Here is a 27,894-nt window from a genome sequence, read left to right on the forward strand (position 1 = left end):
TATTTTATTTTATTTTATTTTTTTAATTTTTTAATTTTTTTAATTTTTAATTTTTAATTTTTTTGTTAGTTTCAGGTGTACAAGACAATGTAATACTTAGACGTTCATCATTTATATCCCTCACACTGTGAACCCCCCTCCCCCCATCCATTATCCCTCCGACCTCACACCGAGCCATCACATTATATATATAAAATTATAGTTGGCATTCATTAATGTTTAGCTTCTGGTGTACAATGCCATGATCAGGCATCCACATTATCTCTGAGGTGGTTCTGACTCTTTCTTTAACCCAACTCAACTATCACCTCTTCAGTGAGGTCTTCTCAGACCTTCCCCTTCCCATGCCCACAGCCTTTACCACCACCCACACAGAAGCAGTTGCTTTGTCTGCTGCATCCCCATGTTCTTGGTCGGTTGTTTGGGGATTGTTTTGTTGTTTGTTTTGCTTTTTAATTGAAATATAATTGACATACTCATATTGATTTAATTTGTTGATTGATAAGATATCCGTAAGATAAAACTCCCCATTTTAACTCTTTTAGATTATAGTTCAGTGGCATTACGTACACTCACATTGTTGTGTAAATGTCAGTATCATCCATCTCCAGATAGATTTTCACCTGGATATGATTTTTCATCAGCTTAGACTTGAAACTCTCCATTCCCCCCAGCACCTGGCAGCTGCTATTATGTTTTCTGTCTCTATGAATCCCCATTATTTGTAATGAAAAATTTCAAATATATAATGAAGGTGATAGTAGAACATCACATATCTGCCAACTCGACTATACAATTAATAATTGCTATATTTGCTTTTCCACAAAATTGTCAATCCACTCATCTCTCTATCATTCATCAACCCATGTTATTTCCTCCCCATGTTATTTTTGGATGCATTTCAAAGTAAGTTGCAGACATCAATCTCCTTTCCCCTAATACTGCGGCATGCATGTCTTCCCGAAAGTTCAGCATTTGTTTGTGGCAGTAAGTAGACGTTTTTAATTTCAACAATAGTGGACTGATTTCTTCAGATAGTTTAGTACTTTAGAAAAAGAACTCTGGGCCCACTCAATAGGAGAGATAAGACTAGGATGATCTTTGAGGAAATTATTCAAAGGTCTCTATTGCAAGCCTAAGACACACGGATCTAGCGTCGCTCCAGAAGGTTCTGAAAGACACGTAACCAGAACAAAACAACAAAACAAAAACCTAGTTCAAGTAAATCCCTACAACGGAATGAAGTACAAGGAGTAAAACCTTTGGAATCAGATAAATGTGGATCATAGTCCGAGATGCATCTATCTTTGTACACAGCTTTCTTCTGTTTTGATTCGTAAATTTGATTTGGCTTATCAAAACACAAGAAACACATAGAAATGAAGTAAAATCCATGAGCAGGGATTGTTATGGTTATTTGAATTTGAGTTTCGCGGCATCTTTAAGAAAAGGATAGATACAATCATTTCTATAATTCTCATCGTCCCTAAGGAGAAAGGCTCTCCAAGGTCGTATAACACTGGGCAAGTCACTTAACGTCTGTGAAGCCCAGTTCTCTCAGCTATAAAATGGGGAAAATAAATGCTTACCTGCCTCTGCGTTGTGGTGGGAATTATGTGGGTCAGTGTCTTTAAAAGGGCTTGGCACAGGGCCTGGCACACCAGTGCTCAGCAATTGTGAGCTCCTCTGTCCTTTCATGCCATGTTACCTTGTCACTCGGCTCCTTCTAAAAATGGGCTGTAAAGCGTCCAACGGAATGAACATTTAAGAATTGTTGCTTTGGAGATATTTGAACATTTTCTGCTTAACAAACTATTGTATGAGCACATGCTGTATTCCCCTCTGATGAGGGCCTTAAAAAACATCTTCCCAAACGATTAGTGCTTTTCCCCCTGCCTTTGGTTGAAGTGTCTTGCCTGCTCAGCGAGTGAATGAGTTTCTGAGGCTGGATTCCCAAAGTTATGCTGGGAGAACATCAATACAAAAAGAGGGTGAGTGGGGTTTCCACGGTCGGTTAAGTCTGGGGAACACTGCACACTGTACTCCATTTTGGAAGTTCATAATACACCTTAGCATGTTAAAACTCTCAAATGCCCTCCAGTAAAGGAGCCCTCTTCATATTTTGTAACCCAGCATTTTTGTAACTTGTTTGACCAAAGTCCATTTTTATGATGACAATTTATAATTCTGTATAACATAATGTTATGGGAAATACTGGCCTGAGCATGGGATAAGTGTTTGGTCTTGGTACCTGTTGAGGCTAGAGAGGGGCCAGGTGTCAGGGACCGTGTACTGAGTTATTCTGTGGGCACTTTACTTGCAGCCTAGTTTGTTGAGGTGTCATTGGAGGTGACAGACTGGAGGATATATCCACATTCGCTGAAGGACAGTCAACGTCTGATGCACCCTGTTTCTAAAGTTTAAAAAATGGAAAGAACAGCTTCCCCAGAAGCAGCGATCTGATTCTGCAAACTGAGTTAATGAAGAACATATGGGTTATTTAGGGTGAAGCAAAGCCACACGTTATTTGACGCCCAAAGTGGGCTGGAGAACTATGATAATAAGCATGTGTGTCTCACTTGGTATTCCCTGACCCAAGTCAAGGCTGTGTGATTCTGGCCAAGCCACATAAGCTGTGCAGCTGCTCACTGTGACACAGCAGCAAAGGGCAGACCAATCCTAGTGGAGGAAGGCTGCCAGGAGTGATACATCTCAGGCACCATTGTCCGGAGGGAAAAAAAACTGAAGATGAATGTGGGACTGAATGTACATATGTTCCCCCGGGGGGGGGGGGTAGGGGGGTGCCAGATCTGCCTGTCCTGGGAGCACAGGCTTTGACTGCTGTCTGACTTTAGCCTCATCAGAAATGCCACCGCTGTCTACTTTCTTTCCCAAGGAGATTTTCAGTCTTCAGGCAATCTGAGCACGCAAGTCTTTTTGTGCAGCGGGACTATTTTTCTTCATGAAATACCAAGATGATTTCAGCAAGCATTTATTAAACATTTCCTGTATGTTCTGGAGGAGAAATTAGCCCAGTCCTTGCCTTCAAAGAGTTTATTTAATATAGAGGAGCAGATTGTCTTTTAAAGAAATACGGACAATACATTAGTAGAAAGAGATGCAGATCTTAGCTGGGGTGGGAGTAGGCAGAAAGGAGTGTTCCAGATAGTGGAGGGGGAAGGTGCTGGGGCCAGAGCGGGGACAAAGCCAGTCATTTTATGGAAGCTCCAGGCAGTGTGGCTGGAGTTGACAAAGGTTGCAGGGCTGGTGAGGCTAGGTGAAAAACAAGGGATAAAGCTGGAGAGGAGGTAGGATTCAGGCAAAGATAGCTTCCCTGCCATAGTACATATCTGGGACTTTATCCTATGTGTAATAGGGAGCGACTGAAAGGCTTAAATCTGGGGAGCCCCCTCATCATAGCTGCACTGTGGACAGAACCCTTGGACTCCTCTATGGGGAGACATGAACAAGTGAATAAATTATACATAGGGCTTGGGACTCATATGTAGTTGTGTGGTTGGCAGTAGTAGCCATTCAGAAGCAGTCTCCTTATCCACAATAATAACTGCTTCCCTTCTCCAGAAGTTTTTAAAGTTGCATTTAAGTAATACATGCAAACTTATTTCGCACTAGAGAAAGAAATCACTTGACTTGAAGTAGTAAAAATCTACACACCCTCCTCTGCTAGCAAAATGTCATGTGCTCCCCCCGTCTGCTTTTGTTGTTTGGTTATTCTTCCAACACAGTCCTCCTCCCTCATCCAAGAATGGGAAGAGGGTGAGACTAAGGAAGGATATGGTTGAGCTCTTGGTGTGGGGATTTGAGTGATTGTGGGCAGGAGGTGGCTTGTGAGGGTTACAGGTAGCATCTCTTCCCAACCCTGTGTTCAGTGACATTCTGTTGGTAGCTTGACATTCACTATGGTCGGATTATTACCATCACAGAAATCAGCAAATGCCACAAATGAGCCCCGCCCCGCCCCACCTGCAGAGAGCCAGGTGTTTAAACACTTACCAGCATGCATTGCAATGGGGGACACTTGCATGAACAAGACAGAGATAGGCAAGGGGCCCACACACTCCTGCTGGAGAGGGAGGAGTCCCTTTCCAACTATTTTTGGGTCACAGTGATCCACTCACCTTCTTTTCCATGTGGGCATTGTTCTGGCGATTAAGAGTGAGCCAGAAGATTGTGCCTTCCTGTGCTCCCAGCCTGGGGAAAGCAGTGTATTTATTGAAGGACTCATCAGTCCCTTGGGATTATCCTGCAAAGCATACAAGCTTGTGTCAAGGGCCTCTCGCCCCAGGCTCCCACTGGGCTGGCTGCTCAAAGCCCACAGGGCGCAGGGCAACACTTCAATTGTTTTGGCTTGTTTTCTGCCCTTTGGTGTCTTTGATCAAGTCACTGGATGATAAAGAAGGAGGTTCATTTCTTTTGTGTCATCTGTCACAGTTTAGATACCAGGATACCATACCAATGAGACTCCTTAAAGAAAGAGTTCTTTGCCAATTGACAAGCCACTGGAAGACAACAGCCCTAGGCCTGGCCCAAAGTTGGCATACATGTTTGTGGAATGAATGAGTAAGAAGTACTAGCAAATGGCGTGATCCAGGCTCTGGAGAAGTAACATCATCTTTCTGAGCAGCTGGTTCTCATCCCAAGCAGCTGAATTCATTGATGTCCCCTCTGTAAGATATTGGGCCAGATTTCTTGGGTAAATTCGTCAGGGGTATAAATTATAATGAGCAGAACAAGAGGTACAATTGACTCTCTGCAGAAAACAGATGTAAAAGGTAACTGGATTTGGGAACGCTCCCAACTGGAAGTTTGCTTTGGGAGTCAGCTGGAGGAATTGATACTGGTGTGGTTGCATGTGTAGGAAACGGGATTTTTGTTCTTCAGCAAATTCTCACCAAGGACTCACTCTTGTGATTGCAGAAGACTATCTATTAACTGGCTGGGAAAGAAGCCTGCTCTTTTTCAAGGTAAACCCCTGGGAGCCAGTATTTACCTTCACGAAGGGTGTGCACTTTTAATTTTCTCAATGATCTTTTTAAAGACTTCAGTTATTAAAGACCTCAGTTATTCTGCTGAATTTTCTAGGTATTCTTGAAATGATTGCATTTTCTATGTGTATATTTTCATTTCAAGAGGCAGTGAGGGGGACTGTCTTGTTCTGGTTTGCCCGAGACCTTCCTGCATTTAAACCGGAACGTCCTGCATCCCAGAAACACTCTCGGTCCCAGGCACATGGGGTTGGCGGTCACCCTAGAGGCAGCTGTAGTGAGGCTGTCGTTGGAAGTCAGATTATCTGTGCTGACTCGCTGGGTCACTGTGAGCAAGTTGCTTCCCCTCTCACCACTTTCCTGCTCAGAACAATGGAGAAAACAGTGCTGACTTACACGCATGTTTGGTCGATTCAGTAAGCCATGCACATAGTAGGTGTGCAGTCAATTTTTCCTTACAAAAGTATAGTTTTTCTGTCACCTTGGCTTTTCTGTTTTAGCATTTTCAAAAAAAGCAAACCCTCAAAGGAAATAATAAGTGGGGGACTTACCTTCCTGTAGACTGTCTCCTTGGCTGACCAGTGTGATCCGGAAGTGAGCTCCAGACTCACTCCTGATCGTGTCCAGAGCTCATGGCTTGACATTGGCCTGGCAGCCTAGGCTCACCAGGAATGTTTGTGTGTTTCATGGGGAAGAGGAGACAGCCCTGGTTTCTCAGTCTTGGTGTCAGACTCGGGTTATCCGGAAGTTAGTGTCTGCCTCAAGCTTCCAGTTTTAGAAGGCTGAAAGCACCAGTGTTTAGCGGCCTGCAGGGCTGTGTCCAGGTACTGACCTGATGTCCAGCAGAGCAGGAGAGAAGGTTCTGAAGCCTCAGACATGAGAGGAGGTCATGCGGCCTTAGATAGGAAGGTAGGGAGTAAGACAAAGAAAATATTTTCCAAAGTTTGCTTTCCAAAACGCCAATCAAGTGAAAAACATGCACTTTTTGAGGAACTCCTTCCTTTTTCTTTTCTCACAAGGCTACAAGGAGTAACACCTGTCTCGTGAAATAAAAAACAGGAAACATCCTTGGAAACTGTAAACATCATATCACTTCTCTCGGGTTGGTTTGGAGGCCTTGAGAATGAGACAGCGGGCTTTCAAGGCTTGCCTTCTTAGAATGTAAGGAGAAGCTTGAACGATGTCAGTTTTGTTCCTTGGGCCCAAAACCTTGGAGTCATCCTTGACTCCTCTCTTCTCTCACATATCCACAATATTCTTCTCTCCACCCCATCCCCTAACCCCCAGCATCTTTTACCTGAGTAACTGGATGTGTCCTCTCACCCCTCCCCTAGCCCCAGCCATGCTCTGTCCCCATGCCAGCAGCCAAAATGGGCTTTGGAAGATGGGAGCCAGATCAGGCCGCTGCCCTGTTCTGAATCTTGCGATGAGTTCCCATTTCACTCTGAGGAAAAGCCAAAGTTCTTGCAATGACTGACAACATGGTTTTTTCACAGCTGCCCTTTATCTTTCCAACCTCACCACCTGTGACTCTCCCCCTGGCTCTCCTGACTCCATCCATGTTAGTTCTTTCTTCCTTCTGCATGAGGGCCTGGCTCTGGCGGGTCCCCTCCCTGGCACACTCCTTTGCCTAGCTCACCGTCTCCTCTCCCTGAAGATTTTGCTCAAATCTTCTCTTCTGGAGAGGCTGACCCTGATGACCCTGGTCAGTGCGGCAACTCCCTCTCCCTCTCCACATACTCCCAACCCCCTTCCTAGACTTTGCCTGTTTCCCACAGCTCTTGCCATGAACATAGCATATAATTTATTTACAATGTGTTTATTTTTTTATTTTGTCTTTGCTTTAGTCTCGGAGAAGATCATATTAAATGTTCATCAAGGCATAGGGAAAAGGGTGGGCAGATTTGGGTTCAAATCCCACCTCTACCATTTATTCCCTGATTTGCAGAAGTTAATTAACCTCCCAGAGATCCGTTTCCTCATCTATAAAACAGTAATAATGAATTCATTCAGCAAGGGTTCAGTAAGCGTCAGCACTGTGAAAGGCACTGGGGATAGAGAGGCAGACCTGAAAGACACAGTCCTTGTTGTTATGTGATTGTAACGAGGATTAAATTCATGAATGCGTATTTTTTTTTATTGGACAATTGCAAGTTCTCTCCTAATAAGATACAGCCCGTTGCTTTAGTCAGCTATTTGTACATTCCAGCCAGGTAGAATAGAAGGGGAGGAATGTACAATGAAAGACACAGCTATATCAGGGGAAATGCACGATAAACCGTTTTTTGTTTTTGTTTTCGTTTTTGGTTAAAGAAAAAAAAGCTTCGTAATCAATATCCATTCCTAAGTAAAAGTGGGATGAGAAATTCGACGGTCGTTAACCTGGCATTTATGTATATCTCCTCATTTCATATGTACAGTTTATGTGGGAACTGCTACCATCCTCTACCAGCCCTAATAGTAAGACCAAGTCTCAGGAAGGAAAAGCATTAAAAGAAAGCTCAAAAGAGACGGTTCCTGGGGGGCGCGGGCGCGTCCAGGTCAGTAGAGGCAGATGGTGTGCGGGGAGGTCCTGCCACCCTTCTCCTGGAGCTCCAGCAACAGCTTATCAGTCTCGTTCTCCATGTCCTCTGTGTGCTGAAGGCACTGGCAGAGCTCGGGGGCCTCTGTGCAGTTGTCCTGGACGCCCACGTTGATCACGAGCACCGGCTGGCAGGTCTCCTGCTCTTTGGAATTCAGGTCTTCCGCCACCGGCTCGTACACTGTCTCCTCGCAGGTGAGGATCAGGTCGAACAGGTCCTTGCAGTTCTGGAACCTTTCTGGCCCATGCTTGATTCGCTTATTTCTGTCCAACATAAGGCAAAATGCGGTGGTGGGAGACCCACCCATGATATCTGCTCCCATGGGCTCGGCCAAGTCCTGCGCGTGACATAGAGGCTCACCTACACATATCTTATACCTGGTAGAGAACTTGTTATATATTTGGTGCTCAACAAAGAGTCTCCTTTTGAAGAACTTAAATATGCCTCTTCTTAGTTATCTTCTCCTTTTAGTTCATGCCATTTTCTTTTTGTGCTAAGAAGAGCAAACTAGATTGAAACAAATAGATGCACACAGATGTCCTTGAACCACAGCAGGATTTTTGGGAAAAGGGGGCTGGATGCATTCCAGAGGAGTTCGTTTCAGAGCCTCCTAAAATACATATGCAAACTGTAGCATACACATTATATGTAAACAGGTACAGAGAAAGTCTGTATGTCTATCAGATTTTCAAAGAGTGCCCTTGATCCATAAAAGTTTAAAACCTCTTCCAGGATACTGTGGTTGAGCTACTATTCCAGGTTCCTCTACATAAAGATTTGTAATGGACACTGAAATGGTGATTAATTCCCAGGTGGAAGATGGCTTTTGTCTGGTATTGGTGTTGAGCTTCCTGGGTGGTGAGAGGAAAGCCTGTGTAAGCCAGGGTCTTTGCCTTTTGAATCCCGGTACCGCTGGAATTTAGAGGTTTGATCCCACGCAGATGAAACCACCCATGAGATGGCTGGGATGACAGCCATGCGAGAAGTGTAAGCACAGATGTTATACATGCTTCATTAATCTAGGCTGAGTACAGGTCACAGAAGGCAGAGTCCCTCAGGCCCTCTGCCTCATTCTGTGTTCTGATGTGGGGAGCCTGAGAAAAGGACTAGCCCAAAGGGGGCTAAATGCAGAAGTTTTGTATTTATTTATTTATTTATTTATTTATTTATTTATTTATTTATTTATTTAGCAATAGGCTACTGGCTCACTTAGCTTCATGCGTTATTTTCAGCTCTGTAGCATTTAATCCCAGCTTCCATCCTTCTGTCTTCATTTCCATGTATCATTCCAGGAAAAAGTTTTCATTTCTTCTTGCAAGAGAAAAATTAGATAAAAAGAATGAGAGTTTAAAAGGCAAGAAAACGGTACCAGGGAACTGCTTTGTCTGGCCTTCATGGTGCAAAGCAAGTGAACATTTTCCTGTGGTCACTTCTCCTCTTGGAGAGAAAGAAAAATGCTGCTGGGGCAGAAGGAAGGAAATGGAGCGGGTGACAGAGTTGTTTCTTGGGTCTGTGATGAGCAGGGTGTCTTATCTGGAGTCCCTTACTCAGCTTCCATTCCACACATTACTCAGTGTGCTTGCATATTCTCCTTTTGTCATTCGAAACGCTGGGGAAGAGAGCCCCCACTGGGGTCTTGGGCACCAGTGTGGCGGTGCTCGTGGCTTTCCAGAGGCTGAAGGTCTATTTGTAGACCCTGAAATGAATGATGGAAGCAGTTCCCATCATGAGAATCTCAGGCTACTTTTCCCCCTCAGCCTTGATGAGGTATAATTGACAAATAAAAACTGTATATATTCAAAGTGTACAATGTGATGTTTTGACATATGTATGCATTGTGAAATGATTACTACAATCAAGCTAATTAACATATCCATCACCTCACACAGTTACCTTTCCTGTGTGTGCTGAGAACACTTAAGATTTACTCTCCTAAAAGCAGAGAGTTGATTAGTGGTTGCCAGGGGTGGGGAGTGGGGAAAAGCAGGAAACGGGGAGATGTCGGTCAAAGGGTACAGTTTCCTTTGTACAGAATGAATACGTTCTGGAGATCTAATGTACAGCATGGTGACTAGAGTTAATAATACTGTATTGTACACTTGACATTTGCTAAGAGAGTAGCTTTCAAATGCTGTCACTGCAAGCTCCATTTTATCTTTAGCATTGCCACTGTCTGCAAGTGTGGCTTTGGCTAGTGGTCTCTTCTCTACTTTCTCTCCTTGTTCCTATTTGTAAAGCTGTTTAAAGATGGCATGAGGGGGTCTGTAGTTGCAAAGTCATAGTACCCTCATCTGGGGGCCATTTGTTTACCAGACACATAGTAAGTCTCTCAAATACCTACTTCTGAAAGACACCATAGTAGGTCAAGGGCGGGTTTCAAATCCAGCTCTGCCACTTGCTGTATGACTGTGGGTGAGTTAAGTTTCAGTGTGAGGGTTTCATGGGATATCATGCTTGCAGAGGGTAGTACATAGAACACACAATAAATCGTAGCTATTATTATTATTATCACTATGCCACTGCTATTACTATTACTACTCATGTTGGTAGCAATATTTACATTGGGGTAAGGAGAGACATCGGTTATTGTCCTTTGGAGGAGATCCAGGGTTAAACCTGCCCTTTCAGTAACAGTCAGGGCTCTGTCCACACGTGGCCTCCTGGAGCTACATTTTGACAACTGTTCAATTACCCAGATAGCCGAAAAAAATGTCAGCTATGGGTCCCGATGCATTATAGATGTTGGCCCTTTTCTTCCCCTGCGTGGCACTGTTCTTGTCCTCGGAGAACAGGAAGGGTATTCTCTCGCTCGTGTTCCTTGGAGGCAGGCCAGAGTGGAATCCTGCTTCAAAATGTTACTTCCCTTGAAAGGTGGAAAGCATGAGTCACATCTGGTCGTCCCTGTGGGTTATTTCCAAGCAGCCGCTCCTCTGCACCGCTTCGCCCCTGCACCATTTCACGGGTGATTAAAGGCAGCCAAGCGCGTGCTCTGCTGGAGTGAGGTCAGAGCCGCCCAGGCGGTGCAAAGAGGGATTTTCCTCTGGCAACGTCACAGAGCCTCGGGGGACGCTATCAATTGCGGCTGTGAAAGCACCTTCTGATGGGATATTGATTTGGCGCATGGTTAGCAGCAGCTGGGACAAATGGGGCCTCCCCGCTGCTGCGGGGGCTCCAGCCGCCTGGGCGACACACTGACGAGAAAAGTGTGGCTCGAATGTTTGCAAAAGCCTGGAGAGATGTACTCAGCCAGCCTCACAAAAGGACGCTGGGCTGGGCTGCCGCCAAGATGGCCAGAATAAGGCATTCGCATGGATTTAAAGAAGAGCAAACTCCGATAAGCTCAAATTTGAGCTTCTGCTTAATTGGTTTAAAAGGAAGAAAGAAAAGTCCAGTGACTACATTTTTAGAAGTCTTTTGGCCTTGAAATATGCTGCAGCCTTTTTAGGAGTAGTCCCCTTGCCCCACCCCGCCCCTTGATTTTATGTTTTAAAAGATTTATGATGATGCACTTACTGGTCATGGTTTCCAGAGCTAGACAGTAACCGAGTGTGTGGGGAGGGGAGGGGGGGCACAGGCCATTGCTGAAATTCTAATCGTATTTATAATCAAATTAAATGATGTAAGTCTCCCTGCCAATATTCTGACATAAACACATTTTTCTTTGATGAGAATATTGTTTCTAAAACCCGCAGTTATCAAATAAAGCTCCCGGGTCACAAATAGTAAATGACAAATAAATCCTTGACCGCGTTTGACTTTGAAAAGTTCATGCATTGAAATTTCCTCTCCGAGCGGCTGATTCCAGCCTATATATAGTGAGAGACAGATAAATCCTGCAATAGATGAGGAGGAAAAGTGGTCAGAAGGCCCAGGTCACAGTTGCATCTTTAGGAATTGCTTGGAATTGGCAATTCCTGGCAGAAGTGGTTGGTTTCTGATGGACTGAATCATATATAGGAGTATATGATAAGTTGTTACTCTGATCATTAAAATTCGAATTTCCATGCAAATGAGATCTGCTTCTGTACAGGGCGCAGAGGATGTTTTTACTGTGTTATACAGTGAGGTGGGGACCAATTTTCAGAAATGTTCTTTGAACCTGGGTGGGGGAGGGGAAGTAGTAAATGAAATCTTTCTTATGGAGAGGCTATTTGTGAATTCTTATGTAGAGACTAATTCTGCCCATAATGAAAGCAGAATAGCTTCTTACAGGATCTTAACGGACTTGATTGGCATGCTACTTTTCCAAGGACTCAGCACTCTTTCCTTTCAGTGCTTTGGTTAAAATTCTCCAGTGCTTCCTAAACTCCACTGAGGAGAATAATTTTCATTTCTTCATTTGCATTTAGCCCAGGCATTGGGGACACCACATAACTACTGTATGTGTGTGACAGTCCACCTGGTTCCATGGTGGTTCTGACAGCACATAAGCACTTTTAGAGTCTCTTGCTAAGATTTGCTTTGCATGCTAATTACTTTTAAATTGTTTCCCTAAGTTTCCATTCCTCTCCATAAATCAGGTCCCACTCTCGACTTATAGGAGTCTGTTTATATCTCAGGAGTAGAAATATAAGCATATGTCAACTTCTGACGGGTCTGTCAGTCTGTACGAGTGAAGGATTATGGGCCAAATCAAGGTGCCTTCAGGGTCTTTTTTATTAGCATTGATTTGTCAAATGCATGTGGGTGGAAAGCATTCATGGAGACATTATTCTTTTATTCTTCTGGATCTTAAAAATCCTTTCGCTTCTGAGAATCACGGGGACTAGAATGGACCATTTAGATGTCCCCAAGGACAATTTTGAAAATACTGTCAGAAGTAATTAATATCCCTCATTCTCTTTGTGTGCTTAATCACTCAAAAAGTAACATTTCACTTATCTGGAGGGTACAGGGACCCTCCAGAGGTGCAGCTGCCAGATAATAGAAAGTTAACCCTTTATGTACCAAAAGGTAACCTAGGCAGTGCCTTATTGTCTTTCCCCGAATGACCCACACATTTGGTCCAGTTGAATATTCATTTGTTTCCATGTCTCAGTTTTACTCTTTGAATATAGTTTGCGTGGCAGAAATCACCTTGGGCTATAAAGGAAATAAATTGCATAGTCCTTCTCAGAGAAGGTCAGTTGGTCATTGGCCCATTGGTCTGTTATGCACTGGGAGGGCAGTGATGGACAAAACATCTGCCCTCTAGTCTCATGGTTCCTATAGCACCGTGCATGTTTCCCCGAAAATAAGACCAAGCTGGACCATCAGCTCTAATGCATCTTTTGGAGCAAAAATTAATATAAGACCTGGTATTATATCATATTATATTGTATTGTATACATTATATATTATATTATATCTGGTCTTATATTAATTTTTGCTCCAAAAGACGCATTAGAGCTGATGGTCCAGCTATCTCATTTTCGGGGAAACACGGTAACACTATCAATGGGAAATGAGTTCATCATCACTGATGAATTAGGTCAGTGTTGTCACTCTGGATTTTGGATGTTGGAGCTCTTGGATCTAGAGTCTCTCCTCAGTTCAGGTGATTTTTTGAGATCATTCAGCATCTCTGATTAAGCCAGGGACATTTTTGCTCCTTTCCAACCATTCTTTACATGGCAAGCAAAGTAATCTTTATGAACATACATCTACTCTTGAAATCCCTTCATGATGTCCCATTGCACTTCAAAGGAAAGCCAGACCTTCACTGTCCTCTCAAGGCTCCACTATGGCGCCTACTCTCCTGCCTCCGGCACCTCGTCCTAGGCTGCTCTTCCCTTTGCCACCTCACTGCAGCCACAATTTATCTCCTTCCAATACTTTGACCACATCAAGCTCCTTGCTGCCTCAGAATCTTTGTACGTGCTGTTCCTTCTTGTCAGAAATATTTACTTGTTACCTGGAGGACTTCTTTTCCTCCTTCAGGTCTTGGCTCAGATGTCACCTGTTCACAGAAGCTTTCCTTGACTACGTGGTGGGTTAAAGATGGCCATCTTTATAAAACCTGTGTCACTTCTTCCTGCCCCAACCCTCCCCTTGGGAGGTGCACTTTGTTTCTCCTGACCTTGAATGAGGGCTAGCCCTGTGATTGCTGTAACCAACCAAATGCCGTGGAAGTGATGCCGTGCCCAGTCTGGGCCCTGCCTGGGAGAGGACTGGTAGCTTCTACCATACTTGTTCTTGCAATCTAGTTGCCATCTAAAGAAGTCTAAGCTAGCCACATGGAGAGACCATGTGGAGAAAGGGAAGGAGAGGTCCCAGCCTTCCAGCTGTCCCTGCAAGGGCCCCAGACATGTGAGTGAAACCATATTGGATATTCTAGCTCTAATTTGTCATCTAGCAGCATGAGAGACTCCAAACAAGATCAGAAGAACTGCCTGGTCAACCCACAGAATCTTGAGAGATAAAAAATGATGGCTGCTGTTCCAAGCCACTACATTTGGGGGGATGGTTTATTCCAGAGCAATAGTTGGCTGACATCCCTGCCTTTTTACGAGTAAGTCTCACTCCCATTGTTCTTTGTACTGGACTCTTTCTTCTCTTTTCAGCACTTTTCACTTTTACAATGATGTTTTGGTGTTTATAATCTGTTTAGGATTGTTTCCCCAGTTAGACTGGTGCAGTTGCTGGATTTTTTATTGATCACTGCATCCCTGCTATGTATCGCATATGAATACCTGACACATAGGAAGTACTCAGCAAATGTTTGTGGAATGAATGAGTGAGTTACAAAGGTTCCAGTATTCACTTGTTTGGGAGATTCTCCCCCTCCACCCCCCCGGGTAACAGAGACAAGAATCTGCAAATCTTTTCTGGTGGCAGTTCAAAAGCCATTTTGAAAATAAAAATTGTATCCTTGTTATAAATCATGCTTGTTAAATCACAATTCCACTTTGCCTCGACTACACACCACTAAACAGATTTTCATGATTCCCTATTGGCAGGAGCATAAAAAGACTAACCTGTCACGTGGCAGTTCAGACCCACCTCAGTCTACGTATCTAACCTTTGCCGTTGTCCCTTTCTTGACCCTCAAACCCCCATCACACCAGGTCCCTTGTCATTACCTGGGGCACCAGCCATATTTCCACTTTCCTGGAGTCTCCATTCTCTAATCCTATGGAGGTTGGACAATTAAGTTCGTGAACTCAACCTAGAAAAAGGGCTACACACCTCATTGCTGAATATCACTATGGCCACCTTCGAAGTTCTCCCCTTGGGAAGCTATGCACCGATGCCAGCACCTAGTCCACCCTTCAAAGTAATTTTGGAACTCTTTTTCTGGAATGGCCATCAGAGCTGTCATCGTATTACCCTGGATGTCCTGAATGTCATCAAAATGTCTTCCTTTCAATATTTCTTTTATCTTTGGGTAAAGAAAAAAGTCACTGGAGACCAGATTAGGTGAGTAGGGAGGGTGTTCCCATACAGTTATTTGTTTACTGGCTAAAAACTCCCTCACAGACAGTGCCGTGTGAGCTGGTACATTGTCGTGATGCAAGAGCCAGGAACTGTTGGCAAAAAGTTTAGGGCGTCTAACTTTTTTACGCAGCCTTTTCAGCACTTCCAAATAGTAAACTTGGTTCACTGTTTGTCCAGTTGGTACAAATTCATAATGAATAATCCCTCTGATATCAGAGGGAACAAGTTCCGAAACTCAATTGTCAGACCATGTATTCATTTCCCAGCAGATGCTTTTCCTTCCAGAAGCCTTTGCCAACGGCCTATGGTTTTAGTGGGCGTTCCTCCTTCTTATCTATGAAGAAATTATCGAACCACCTCCTCAGTTGGAAGCCAGAGTCCTTCTTGAGGCGTGGGAAAGCAGTTCTGAGATAATGGAGCACTGTGCTGGGAATCCGGGGACCTGGCTTCTGGTCCCAGCTCTGCCAGCGTCCAGTACGGGGCCTTGCGCACAGTTACTTCCCTTGATGGTGCTCTTCCTTCCTAGTCGTATAAAGAGGAGCTTGGGTAAGGGGATTGCTAACGTCAATCCCCTTTCAATCCTTTCAATGCTCAGGTTTTCCGCACTCAGATTTGCTTTACAGCGATAATAAGAACAACCTGCTGATATATGTGCATTTGGGTCCAATTTGGCTGACTCTAGCATCAGCAGTTTTCCATGAACACAAATTTCAGTTTCATTAGTACAGCCAAGTTAATTCTGCTGGGTTGGCAGTGTGCTCTGAGAGACGGAGTGACCACCACAGTGGCCAGGAGGCAGGCAGCCTTGCGCTGTCATGATGCCCGGCCACTAGCTGGAGGGTGGACCAAGGAGGGAAGCCGAGGGACCGCGTTGACTTCGTTTCTAAACTGGGGATAATAATAATATGTGTTGCACTCCCTTAAGGGTTGTTGGGAGGGGCTAATGTGTGTCATATGGCATGCGTTGATAGGTCATTATCAAATAGGTATGGAAACAAAATTATTAATGTATCTATTTATCAAAATAATAAAGCCTCTTTTATTAACCTTGGGTGCTCTGCCCACTCCAAGGTTCCTGTGCTTTTTCCCGGTTTTCTTCCTTTCATTTCCTGTTGGATGGATGAGATGGGGGAGGAACTGCTGTTATATGAGAACCTCCAATGTTTAGGGCACTGGCCATACATTGTACTTTTTTTAAAATTTCATTATAACAATCCTCTAAGAGAGGAGTTTTATTAGTCAGGCTTCTTTTAGTTGTCAATGATGGAAATCTGATTCAGGCTAATTTAAGTGAAAAAAAAAAGGGAGGATGGAACGTTTATTTGAGCCATATAACTGAAAAGTCTGTGGGTAGCTGGCTTCAGGCATGGCAGGATCAAGGGGCTCAAAACAGCCTTTCACATTTTTTCTTTGTCTCTCTAGTTCTTCGCTCTGCTTTTCTCTGTGTTGGTGTCATTTTTCTGGTACATAATAAAAAGATAACCCTGGGCCAAGGTAATCTCAAGCCTTATAGCTTGTTCTCAAATAAAAGAGAAATAGACCTTCTCTTTCTTGCCCAGTGGTCACATCAAATCTTTTATAAGGAAGCAGGATTGGATCTGCTTTAGTCCCATGCCACCCTCAGACCAGTCCCTTTGTTCAGAGCTGCAGAGTGGATGGCTGATTGACCCATCTAGGTTATGTTCGTCATCGTCACATCGATACTCAGGTTTTCCTATAGCTTTTTGGGGCCCATGGAAAGCTTGATGAGCCCTGGCCAGCCTGTAGGTTTCAACTCAGGGTATGTGAAATGTGCAAAGGGATCTAGAGGTCACTGAGTCAACCCAGCCATGGCTGGAGAAGAAAAGTGTCTTGTTTTAGGTCACATGTGATTCAGTGCCACTCCAAGTCCTTTTCTTTGCCTGTGCCACCTCCGTTGGAAGGATTACATGAGCTTCTCCTGTCTGAGCAAGTGAAGGATCCTGCCAGAGAGAGGGGCAAAAACTATGGGTCACATTCAGGTCACATTCAGGTTACGTCAGACCACTCCTGAGCTGCGACTTCATCCTGTCTTTTCTCCCATCTCCTCTCCCCGCCTCTCTGGGCCACTCTGGGGACAGTTGAGATGTTGGCTTCTCAGAGCCCCATTTCAGATGGGGCTGAGAATGGGGCCCCCAGGGTTTAGCTAGTCCACTGCCTCTTCCTGTACCTCTTTTTTTTTGTAGTGGAAGTGGTTCCTGAGACAGAGTTTGCCCCACATCATAAAACCAAACAAAGATGATGTCAAAAGGAAAAGAAGTGTGACTGTCACCAAAGAGACCCCTTGCTGGAAGCTGGTAGAGAGAAGAGCATGTGGACAATGTGTTATGGGGCCAGCTCACATCTTGTGTGGGCGGAAAGGAGGGGCTGCTGTGCCCAGTGGTGTGACTTTCAATGTCCCAAGTGCTTCTCCAGAATTGTCCCCTTGACGATGCTCGTGCCAAGGTGTGAAGATATATCAAGGGCACCGGCTGGCTTCTTGGAGGTCAAAACAAATAGTCGTAATCTCATACTGGAAGATGGGTGCTCATGGCAAACAATGCTTTGGTCTCTTTTCTTTGTCTGATTCTTCCCTCTTTGTAACCTGAGGAGCTCGTTTGCTGGATTCCTCTTACGGAGCCCTGGTTACCATTTGTCCCATGTTCCTTGCACACTCCTGTGGCAGGTTTCTAGAGAACTGACCTCAGTGTATGATACGTACTCAGGGCAGCAAGTAACCTCCACAGGTGACCATGCCTCCCTCTGCTTAGAACCATCCATGGCTCCCTGTCACCTACAGGAGAGAGCCCTAGCTTCTTCTATGAACCACAAGGATCTGGCTGACCCTTCCAGCATGTTCTCTCTTTCCCTAGTCAGACACTTCTATTTATGGATCGCTGCACATCCACGCCTTCTCCTGCATCTGCGTTACTTTTCATGCGGTTCTCTTTCTGGAATCACCTGCTTCCACTCACCTGCCTCCACTCACATTCATGTAAGTAACGTCTATTTATCCACCTTCAAGATTCAATTCAGGTGTCACCTCCACTATACAGCCTTCCTAATTTCCCCTCAGTACTAGGAGCCCTTCATTTGTGCTCCTGCAATCTCACCCTCTCTGTCATATACCTTTTTACTTGTCGTTTTATATGTCTGCAGGGAGATGGTATAACAAAGGGAAAAAACATGAGCTTTGCACGCTGGTCTGGGTTTAAAACCTGGCTCTGCCACTTATTAGCTAGATGTCTTTGCAAAAGTGATCTGACCTTTGGGAGCCTCTTCCGTCTTTACTTGTAAATGGGCACAATGAACTATTCTGGAGCATTTTGTAGAGGATGCAGTGAACCGACCTGTGATATGCTTAGTACGTGCTTGGCACATGGTCGTTCTCAGGGATGGGGAAGGGTAGTGGTTGTGGTTATTGTGATTAATCCTGAATCATGAAATCTTAGAGCTGAAAGGGATTGGAGAGGTCATTTTCATGTCTACAAAGCCTGATGTCTGTTCCCTTATCAAATAGGCATCCTGTTTTGCCTTGAACACTGCCAGGGACGGGGAACTCACTTCCTTTCTGATACTAATGCTGATACTGCAGAGGCTGGCTAGTACTTAGGCTAAGTTACTATAGGTCTACTCGGGGGACTATTTTAAATTGGCAGTCATATGTATGTATATGTGTATATGTATGTATGTTTGTATGTCTACATATATTTAGTAATGTTTGACCACCTATGACTTTCTAAAAAAATCTAACTCAAGAAGTTGGGTGTCGTGCAGGGCGTCCCGCTGGGTCTCAGCTCCCGCTCCCCACATAAGAACGCAGGACATGGTGAGGCCAAAAAGGAACACCCACGGAGCCATAGGTAGGGGAGTCATATCACTATATTCTCACCGGCGGCATCCGCCTCTCTGCAATCCGCTCTTGCTAGCCCCCCATCTTCTCTGCTAGCGTAGCCACAGCAGTTATATTAGTGGCCAATGGCTTATGGGTTACAGCTGATGGCCAACTAGCCACAGCTGATGGCCATCTGATCACAGTTGATGGCCATTTACTACCCGAGCCAGCACCTTTCTATGTGAGGCCGAGAGAGCCTTTACTGTCTTTACTTTTGAAATCTGAGGTAGGCATTTGAGTTCCTTATAAATGCTATTTGAAATAAAACATTCCGTTGCTTAAAAAATTTGAAAACTTCTGAACTAGATTATCTTGAAGATCCTTCTAGCTCTCCAAACTACTATGGCTCTAAAATAAAGCAAAGTTATAGGCTTATCAGCTTTCTAATACTTGCTTAGTTTGTAAACATTTTCTAAAATGAAACAAAATCATGAGTTCAGAAAGTTTTTAAAGAATATTTTTTTGTCCTCTATTTCTGATGAGTTTAATTGCAGTGAAAGGCTATTCCTTTCTCTTTCTTCCTAAATTTGATTTTCTCTGAATTAATCAAAATCCCACTAACACTAGGAAAAAGTCATAGGAATAGTGTGGGGCAGGAAGTTGAATGTCATCCTTTGTCATTCCCTTCTCTCCTTTCATCCCTTGGAGATGAAAGTCCTTGGAGAAAGCATGATGTAGTTAAAATATGTATTCAGCAACAAGCATCTCTCTTTTTCAGCAATTCCTTTCCCCAAGTCTCTCCAGGTGACCTCACAGAATCATAAAAGTAGAGCAAACATTAAAAATCTTTTTGCATAAGTTCTTTGCTTTTAAAGATGTGGGAAATGGGGCCCCAGGAGGGAGACAATTTGTATTGCATAAGGTAATGAGCTGTAACTCAAACTCTGGTCTTTTCCAGTTTAGTTCTCTTTCTAGTGGGTGTAAATAACCTCCTACTTTTTCAGTGTTCTTATTGTAAATTGGGATGATAACAATAGTATTTGCCTCAGAGTTGTTGCTAGTATTATGTGAGTGGAGAGCCCTTAGAATATTGCTTGTACCATAGAAAATTTCTGACACGTTTGCTGTTATCATCATGACTATACTTCCATATTCTGACAGCAGGCTGCGCAGGGTGCACAATCTGATGGAAACCCCATTGGGTTCTGTTGTGCACCCCCAAAACAAACTGTTAAAATAATCTCTTCTTTTAACATCCCATCCCCCCAGGTGACTGTTCCCTGATGGGTGAAATTGGGTGGCAGTTGGTTTCATTCAGATAAATGAATTTCACGTTAATATGTTGGCTGTTTAATGCTATGTTTGCCAGGTAGTAATAATACCTTAACTCAATAATACCTTAACTCACAATGTATGTGCTTCCAGAAAACCTTTAAAGACGGACTGTAATGGCTCTGTGGCGTGTGAGTGTGTGAGTCCTTTTCAATCAAACAGATCTGCCATCTCACCTTCAGGCAGGTCCCTGCTCCATTGGAATATACAGGGCTAGCCAGGCCATCCTCAGTGCGCTCATCTCTAATTTCTGGAAAGCAAATGGCAATTCCAATGGGTGAGCATTTAGGATTTAGATACTACTATTATTTTATTTCTTTATCCAGGTCACATGGGTGGAACTTGAGCAATGAGCAAAAACTAGTTCTTGCTTTTAGGTTCATTTTACTTTTGATAAATAGGGCACTACTTGATAGAAAAAGAAAGCTGGGAGTGTGGCTGAAAGACTCATTACCTACCTGCCAGGGAGGAAAAATGCGGCTCTAGGGCAGGCTGCACTATGAATCTCAGGAGCTGGGAGTCCCAGGTTTGAAATGGCTCCTGGGAGTGATGGTAGCTTCGCTTAGAAAGGGGTTTGGCCACCAGTTCTGTGATGTCAGGGCTTCCATCAGCTTGAACACTATCTTTTCCTTTTCTGTCATTGGTCCCTCTGTGACTGCCCCCCTCCCAACTCCATACCTGGTCCCACTCTGCCAGGGCATTCTCCGTTAGTGACGTTGTGAATGGCCCCGGGGGACACTGACAGTGAGCCGCAGGTCTGTGGAGCTGAAAATTCCTAGTGTCAGCAGCCGCCCACCCGTCACCCGGCAGGGACCCCCGAGGAGTGTGTAGCATTAACCAGCAGACACTCCTCCATCCTCATTGCTTGCTTGTTTGTTTGTTTATGTATTTATTGAGAGAGAGGGGGAGAGGGACGGAGACCCATTAGCAAGAACACACCAAGAGTTCGTAAGTGTGATGGGAACTTACCAATTGCTTTCCTATTTCAAAATGGAAGCGCCTCCCCGGCGGGCGGCGGCGTGTTAAGTGAGCGCTGCAAGTGAAAGCTCCGCGAGCCTCAGCCGCTGCCGTTGGCCCCGCGGGCCCCCGGGGAGGACACGGACGCCACCCCCCTTTCTCTCCCATTTCCACGCGTGGCGCCGTGCTACTCCTTTTGAGCGCGTTTCAGGAGCCGTGGACACCCGCGGGTGGGGGGTCTCGGCGCGTGGGTCCCGGGGGTCCCGGGCGGGAGCCCGGCGCGCCCCTCCCTCCGCGCTCGCGGTGCCAGACCAGACGCCAGCCCCGCGGCCGACAGACGACTTTTCTCAGTTGTCAGTTTTCTCGCTTGTCAGCAGAGCTGCTGCTGGTAAGTGAAAGAAAACAGAGAGGGGGCTCGCGGGCAGCCAGGCAGCCAGGCAGGGGAGCGGGAGCCCGGGAGGGGGGGCCGGGCGCCCGGTGCGGGGCGCGTGGGGCGGGGCCCGGGTGCGTGGCCTCCCGCTCGGACCCCGCGGCACACCAGCTCGCCGGCGCATCCCCCTCTCCGCTCTCCTCTTCTCACTCTCTCCCTTCTCCCTTCCTCTCCTTCCCACCCGGCCCTTTCTTCCTTCCCCAAATCCTTCAGCTGCCACGCGGGTCACTTCTGTGGCTTTTCGACTTCTTTTTCCTTTAATTATATGTATATTCGAATAGATCCCAGGTGCTTTCTTCTTGAGCAGGAACACAACCCCGCCCCCGGGACATTAGCCGGGACCATGGCTGGTCACCCTCGCTCCCTCCCAGGGGCACCTGGGTCCCGGGCCGCCCGCCATCCGAGCCCACTTTAAGTCCGGATTTGGGGGGCGCAGACGCGGGGAGCGCACAGAGAAAGGGACCGGCAGACGCACGCTGAGATCGGCTGGGGCTCCGGCCGCATCCAAGGAGGCGGGAGGGGACAGCCCAAACTCTCTCAGCCTCACTCCCCGTGATAACCTGCAGCTATGGAGTCGCCCACCAAGGAGATTGAAGAATTTGAGAGCAACTCTCTGAAATACCTGCAGCCCGAACAGATCGAGAAAATCTGGCTTCGGCTCCGAGGGCTGTAAGTACATGCATTTACTTCTTTTGCCCCATTTCCCTCTTGCATCAGTATTTTACTACACAGCCATCCTCAGGAAGGCTCTCCCGGTTCTCCATGGCTCTTTAAATACAGTTCAGAAGTTCCACAGCTGCTTTTCTGTTCATTACAGCCACTGCTACCTTCCTTTCAGCAGAGAGACTTGTCTTTGTGACTTAGAATGCCGTGCTGTTTCCAAGTCACGCTTTCCTTGGGGGACGGGGTCATGTCTTTAGATTTCAGTTGTAATAGCTCAATACCCACAGAGATGTTTCTGGGTTTTTTTTTTGCCCAGGGAGAAAAGTTTGGGGACTCAGGTCACAGACTTGTAATCAAAGGAAGAATTTTCTCTGTGAAGTGCTTGCAAACAGCCTGGCAGGTGGTCCAAGAATTTACCAAAAATTCAAATTCAACATGCATTCTGGCTGTTAAATTCTCCTCTTCCTCTTCCTAGCCTAGTTCAATTCCTGATATTTTCTTAGGAGTCCTTCTAGCAGGGAAATGGTTAGTAGATGGAAGGGCTGTTTTGGAGAAAGTGGGGGTCAGGGCAACATTGTATTCCCTAGCAATCTTTGAACAATGTAATAGGGTGTTTGCTTTCAAGACGTGGCCTGAATTCTACTTGGACTGATGGACAGAGTTGTCTAATTCATTCACTTCATTGGGTTCTGTCTGGTTTTAGGTACTGAGGAGAGGTGACCTGAAAATATGGGGTGTTTTCTGTGACTCAATTTCATAAATAATCAACTTCTGGGCACCCAATCCGGAAGCTGTAGTGATGCCTATACGTCTCCAGGTTGCTTCTCAGTTGACCAGGCAAGTCCCAAAGACACCTCCCATAATGACCAGAAACTTATTTCATCAGAAATTTGGCATCAAATATCTAGTGCTGTTTAAAAGAAAAAGTTTTCCCCAAGTATAGTCTCTAGACATTCTGTTCCTAGCAATGCAGCGGTGGGAAAATCAGCTTCCTGTTTTGCTGCAGTTAACTGTCTTTGGAAGCACATGCGCATGAACAAAACCCAAACTAAAACAAATCAAAAAGGCACTGATCTAAGTCAGCTCCATGTTAGGGGAGGCTGCGTCCCAACCAGGATATTGAGGGTTGTAAAGGGAAGCAAAGGTAGTATGTGTTTCTTTAAGGGGTCCCTATTTAAAGTGCAGTGTATGAAAGCTCTCCTGTCACTTAACCTAAATGCTCTTCACTGCCATGAATCTAAATGGGAAACCATGCCAAATAATAGGACGTTTCAATTGTCTGGCTGCTGCAAGCAGAGGCAGTCACTTATTTGGAAATCTCAGTGGAGGCGCATGCAACACACTGCCTCTTTCAGAGTGGTGTTTACAGTAAGCTCCTGTCATACGTAATAAACATGGCATCTGATCATATTTTGGTGCACACAGAAAGTTTGTTGCATCCATCAAGCCTGGGTCCAAGGTATACAATATCAAAGTGTTGTCGAACTGGTCTCCTTGCCAGGCTAGAGGGACTCATGTGCACACACTCAAGAACTGCTTCTCTCGGGCTGCTTTGCAGTTAACACCTACTCCACACTCCACAGAGCCCCTCAGACTGGGAAGGAGTGTTTGGGCGTATCAGGAAGGCTGAGCTGGGATCTTGTACAGTAAAGCATTTAGGGGTTACAGCACCCAGTCTTGCAGCTGCTTTTGTTTTGTCTCTGTTAGGCTCCTCTGCCCAAAGTGTTGGGGTGAGATGTATCCACATTTTCATTTTTTTAGTCTCTCATATCTATCCAGCACCCATGTCTTTGGAAGGCAGCTATGCTCACCACTATACCACCAACGTAACATAAAAGGTGTGGGTTGATTCTTCTCCAGATGTGTGGCTTTGAATCCCTCTTTTTACCCTTCCTGCTGAAACGCCCTGCCCAACAGCGATCGTAGGAGATCTGCAGCTTCACTTTCTAATTTGAAAATGACATGTTACTATTGTTATTAAGACACATTTTTTTTTTTTTTTTACTACTACTGTTATGGCTCTTACTACCACTTTTTTTCTTTCTTTTTTTTTTTAATGTAACAGTAGTGCTATAATAAGTTGCTAAAGACTCCGGAAACCAAAGCACATGCTTGTTTATACGACTTCGAATAACACTTTTGCAGTTGACAAAATATAGAAACCCTTAGGAAATGGAAAGGTGTGTGTCTATTTGTCCACACAACAGATGGTCAGTAAGAGAAAGGAAGCTGCTCTTTCAACATTTTGTCTGTACCTCCCGTGCTTAGAACAGGGTTTCGTACATAGTAGGTACTTGAATAGTAGGTGATGAAGGGAGCATAAAGACCCAAGTGTCAACTTTTTAATGTTCACAATGAAGGTAAATATACATTTCGGTCAGCTGATAGGCCACATGACCTAGCAACACAATATTCTATGAACTAGAGGGGAGGCAGGTTTCACTGACATCATTACCCAGGCCAAGCACAGAAATCTAAACTGAAGTGGGACTGGGCAAGATGTGGCAAAGCCACGACCCAGGCTGAACCCCACTCTTGTGTTTGCCCAGGCTCTCTCTTTCCCTCCCCTGACTGCTCCCCTTCGCTGTGCTGGCCAGCAGTGGGCTTCACCAGTGCAAGAGGATTGCTGAGGTTGTCATCTGTGAAGAATGTACAGTGTAGGAGAGTACAGGGGATGAGCCCCTGTACTTACAACTCTACCTATTCCCCTCCCAGTCCCTCTTTTTTACTTCTCGCCATCTGAATACTACCGTGTTTTCCCGAAAATAAGACCTAGCCGGACCATCAGCTCTAATGCATCTTTTGGAGCAAAACTTAATATAAGACCCGATCTTATATAATATTATATAAAACCCGGTCTTATATTATATTAAAATAAGACCGGATTTTATATTAATTCTTGTTTCAAAAGACGCATTAGAGCTGATGGTCCGGCTAGGTCTTATTTTCGGGGAAACACGGTACATATTTTTTATGTTTAATGTCGTTCTCCTTCAACTAGAATGTAAGCTCCCTGAAGACAGGTTTTTTTTTTTTTTTTTTTTTTCGGTCTGTTTTGGTCATTGGTGTAAACCCAGTGTCTACGAGACTACCTGGTATGCAGTAAATTATCAATAGGGATTTGAAACCTAGAGCTGTTTCACATGTTTCTCTAGGAAAGAATTAGGGAAAACTCTTAACCTCATCTTGTAGTATCATTGGCATATTAACTGTGTGTTGAATGTTGCAAATGTGAATTTTAAACACTGTCTACGCCAGCTGAGACTACCTGCAAGCTTAGGTGCTGACCATAATGACGTCTCCCATTTCCCTTAAGCGGGGGGCTGCACACCAGCACACAGAGTGGCTGCTGCGACTCCAGGGCTGTGGTGTCGTCCGTCTCCCTCTGCAGCCCTGCCAGCCTCTCCTATACATGCTCACAGGACTCTGACACTGCACAAACACTGCACACCTGAGTGTTCTTGGTGACACCCGTGGGGGATGCTGTCCTCTTACATTTCTGGGTGGAGTCTCCTTTTTGCTTTTCCATAGACCTCAGTTGTCCTCCACATACTGTTGCCATACCCCGTTCCTGTGAAGGTGTGGGTGGATTTTTGAAGAGCTCCTTCCCATAGCTGTTTTGTTAGGGAATCTTCCAATCAAGGGAAAAGATGACCGTGGCTGTACTTTGTTCCTCTGATGATGTGGGGAGCCTCATGGCTGCCTGGGTTTGAATCATGACTTGTACCTTGGGTCCTGACCAAGAGTTTTCCTATTGCCAGCCTGCTCTGTGATGACAAAGAGGTATTTCTATGCTTTAAAAAAATTGAAACAAGAGAACAGGTTTCACTTATTCTTTGGCATTTATCATCCCAATTGGAATTAAGCTATCATGTATTCATTTGCCCAATGAGGGGGTAGTCAGTGTAATACATTTTATGCTTATGTGGCACTCTCTATGAAGATGGTGATGCTTTTTTCTCTATTATATAAAGTAATATTATAAATATAAAGGAAGGTAAAATGGTTATTAGGGTAACAGATAGAGACTATTGTATTTGTCTATCCAGAAAGCTTCCTCCCACCTTTATTATGGTAACAGATGCTGCCCCCCCTACCCCCACCCCTGCTGACTATCCAGACTGGCGAATCGTACAGTTTCACCTTCCTGGTAACGGTGGTTAATCTCAAGAAGCCACGCAGGCACAGAGTCCTTCATGGAGATTGCTCCATCGGCTGAGGGAGACGGCTTCTTTCCCTTCCTTTGGGCTTTCCTGGCGGCTGTGACTGGTTCCATTTCCCACTTCATGGAGAAGACCTTTCTATGATGGGACACAGTGAGGCCAACATCCCAAGAGAACCAGAGGGGAGAAGACGGAAACCGCAGGGTCTGTTCCCAGAGGCCTCAGTTGCTGCCATGGCTTCTGATTCTGTCTGTTGTTCCAGCTCCACGAGCCAGTCAGGCTCTGTCTCTGCTTGGGCTGCTTTGAGTTTGGTTTCTCTGCAAGAGTGTCCACTAAGGCCCTGCTGAAGTACAGAGAACTTAAGTGACTCTTCCAAACTACACAGCAGAGATGGAGGTGGGGAGAGCCACAGGCAAAGAAGCCCGGATCTTCGGTTTCATGTTTCTTAATTAATGAAGCCCTGTATTTTCTTCTACTCGTGTGAAATTTTTAAGTGTCGTCAATATTCAGGGAACGTGACTTTACTCAGTTAACATCTATGGAGTGTCTTTGACACGCTAGGCAGTTTGGTGAGCTCTGCGCAAAAGCAGGTAGAGACTTACCTGCCCTGGAGCAGTTCCTAGGCTAGCAGGAGGGGCTGATGCAAGTGGCTGGAAGTGATGACTGTAGTTACAGAGGAATGCACGACAGGTACCTCTTCCTGGAGGACCCAGAGGTGTTGCAGATGAGCAGTGAGCTGTGGATTTGTAGAGTCCGTAGAGTCACAAGGAAGAAACTCGCACAGATTCCTTTCATTCATGTCAGCCTTTGGCAAAGATGCGAAGAAGCCTTTTGCAAAAATGCAAGGAAAACAAGGAGTTATCCATTCAGCCCAGAATAAATCAGCCAGCATTCTGAGCTGTTGTTATGGACAACTGGAAAGCTGCTTCAGTTTAATAGGATAGAGCCTGAGTCCTAGTGCCTTTCTCATTGATAATTCCCAAAGGAGATGATATGGTTGAGTCTATTTGCTGTCATTCAGCTGTCTGGGTAACAGGGTTACTGCCACTACCATTCAATCCCCAAGAGCCTTAGTTACTTTCCCTAAAAGGTAGCTGTGTGGTATCCTCTTGCACCTCATTGCACCCCCCAGTGCAATATTGAGGGATAGGTAGAAGTTCATGTGCAAAGGTATGGAAGCATGGGAGACCTTGGCCTATCAAGGAGGAGTGAGAGAGTATGTTGGAAAGGAAGGCATGGGCCTAGTGATGATACGTGGAATTTTACAAAATTTGCTTTTTGTTTTCCTCAAAAGTATACATTCTTATAGTTTAAGAAGGCAGGTATTTGAACACATTTTACTACATTACACACACAAAATGTTATGTTCGAGGCACTCCCCATTCACATCTTTCTGATATATATATATATATATATATATATATATATATATATATATATTTTTTTTTTTTTTTTTTTGATACATGTAATTTTAAGGAGTTTGTATTTTATTCCATAAGTTATAAGGAATTGT

At 44.9% G+C, this 27,894-nt stretch overlaps 1 protein-coding gene across 18 annotated transcripts in view; it reads left to right on the plus strand.

Annotated features, from left to right (window-relative positions):
- PDE1C (phosphodiesterase 1C) overlaps window positions 1–27,894 on the plus strand; it is a 516,178-nt gene that overhangs the window by 221,721 nt on the left and 266,563 nt on the right. For 2 of the 18 annotated variants that reach the window (XM_081080146.1, XM_081080162.1), the window contains exons 1-2: window positions 20,858–21,513; window positions 22,122–22,224. The exons of 10 other annotated variants lie outside the window; for them this stretch is intronic. In XM_081080146.1, coding sequence (XP_080936272.1) covers window positions 22,124–22,224 — 101 coding nt within the window. In that variant the 5' untranslated portion in view covers window positions 20,858–21,513; window positions 22,122–22,123. Of the gene's footprint in view, window positions 1–20,854; window positions 21,514–21,814; window positions 22,225–27,894 lie in introns of those variants that run through there. 6 more of the 18 variants (XM_081080154.1, XM_081080161.1, XM_081080150.1 and 3 more) reach the window with 5 other exon arrangements.

Source organism: Rhinolophus hipposideros (genome assembly GCF_964194185.1).
Source record: "Rhinolophus hipposideros genome assembly, chromosome: 18".
Classification (NCBI taxonomy): domain Eukaryota; kingdom Metazoa; phylum Chordata; class Mammalia; order Chiroptera; family Rhinolophidae; genus Rhinolophus; species Rhinolophus hipposideros.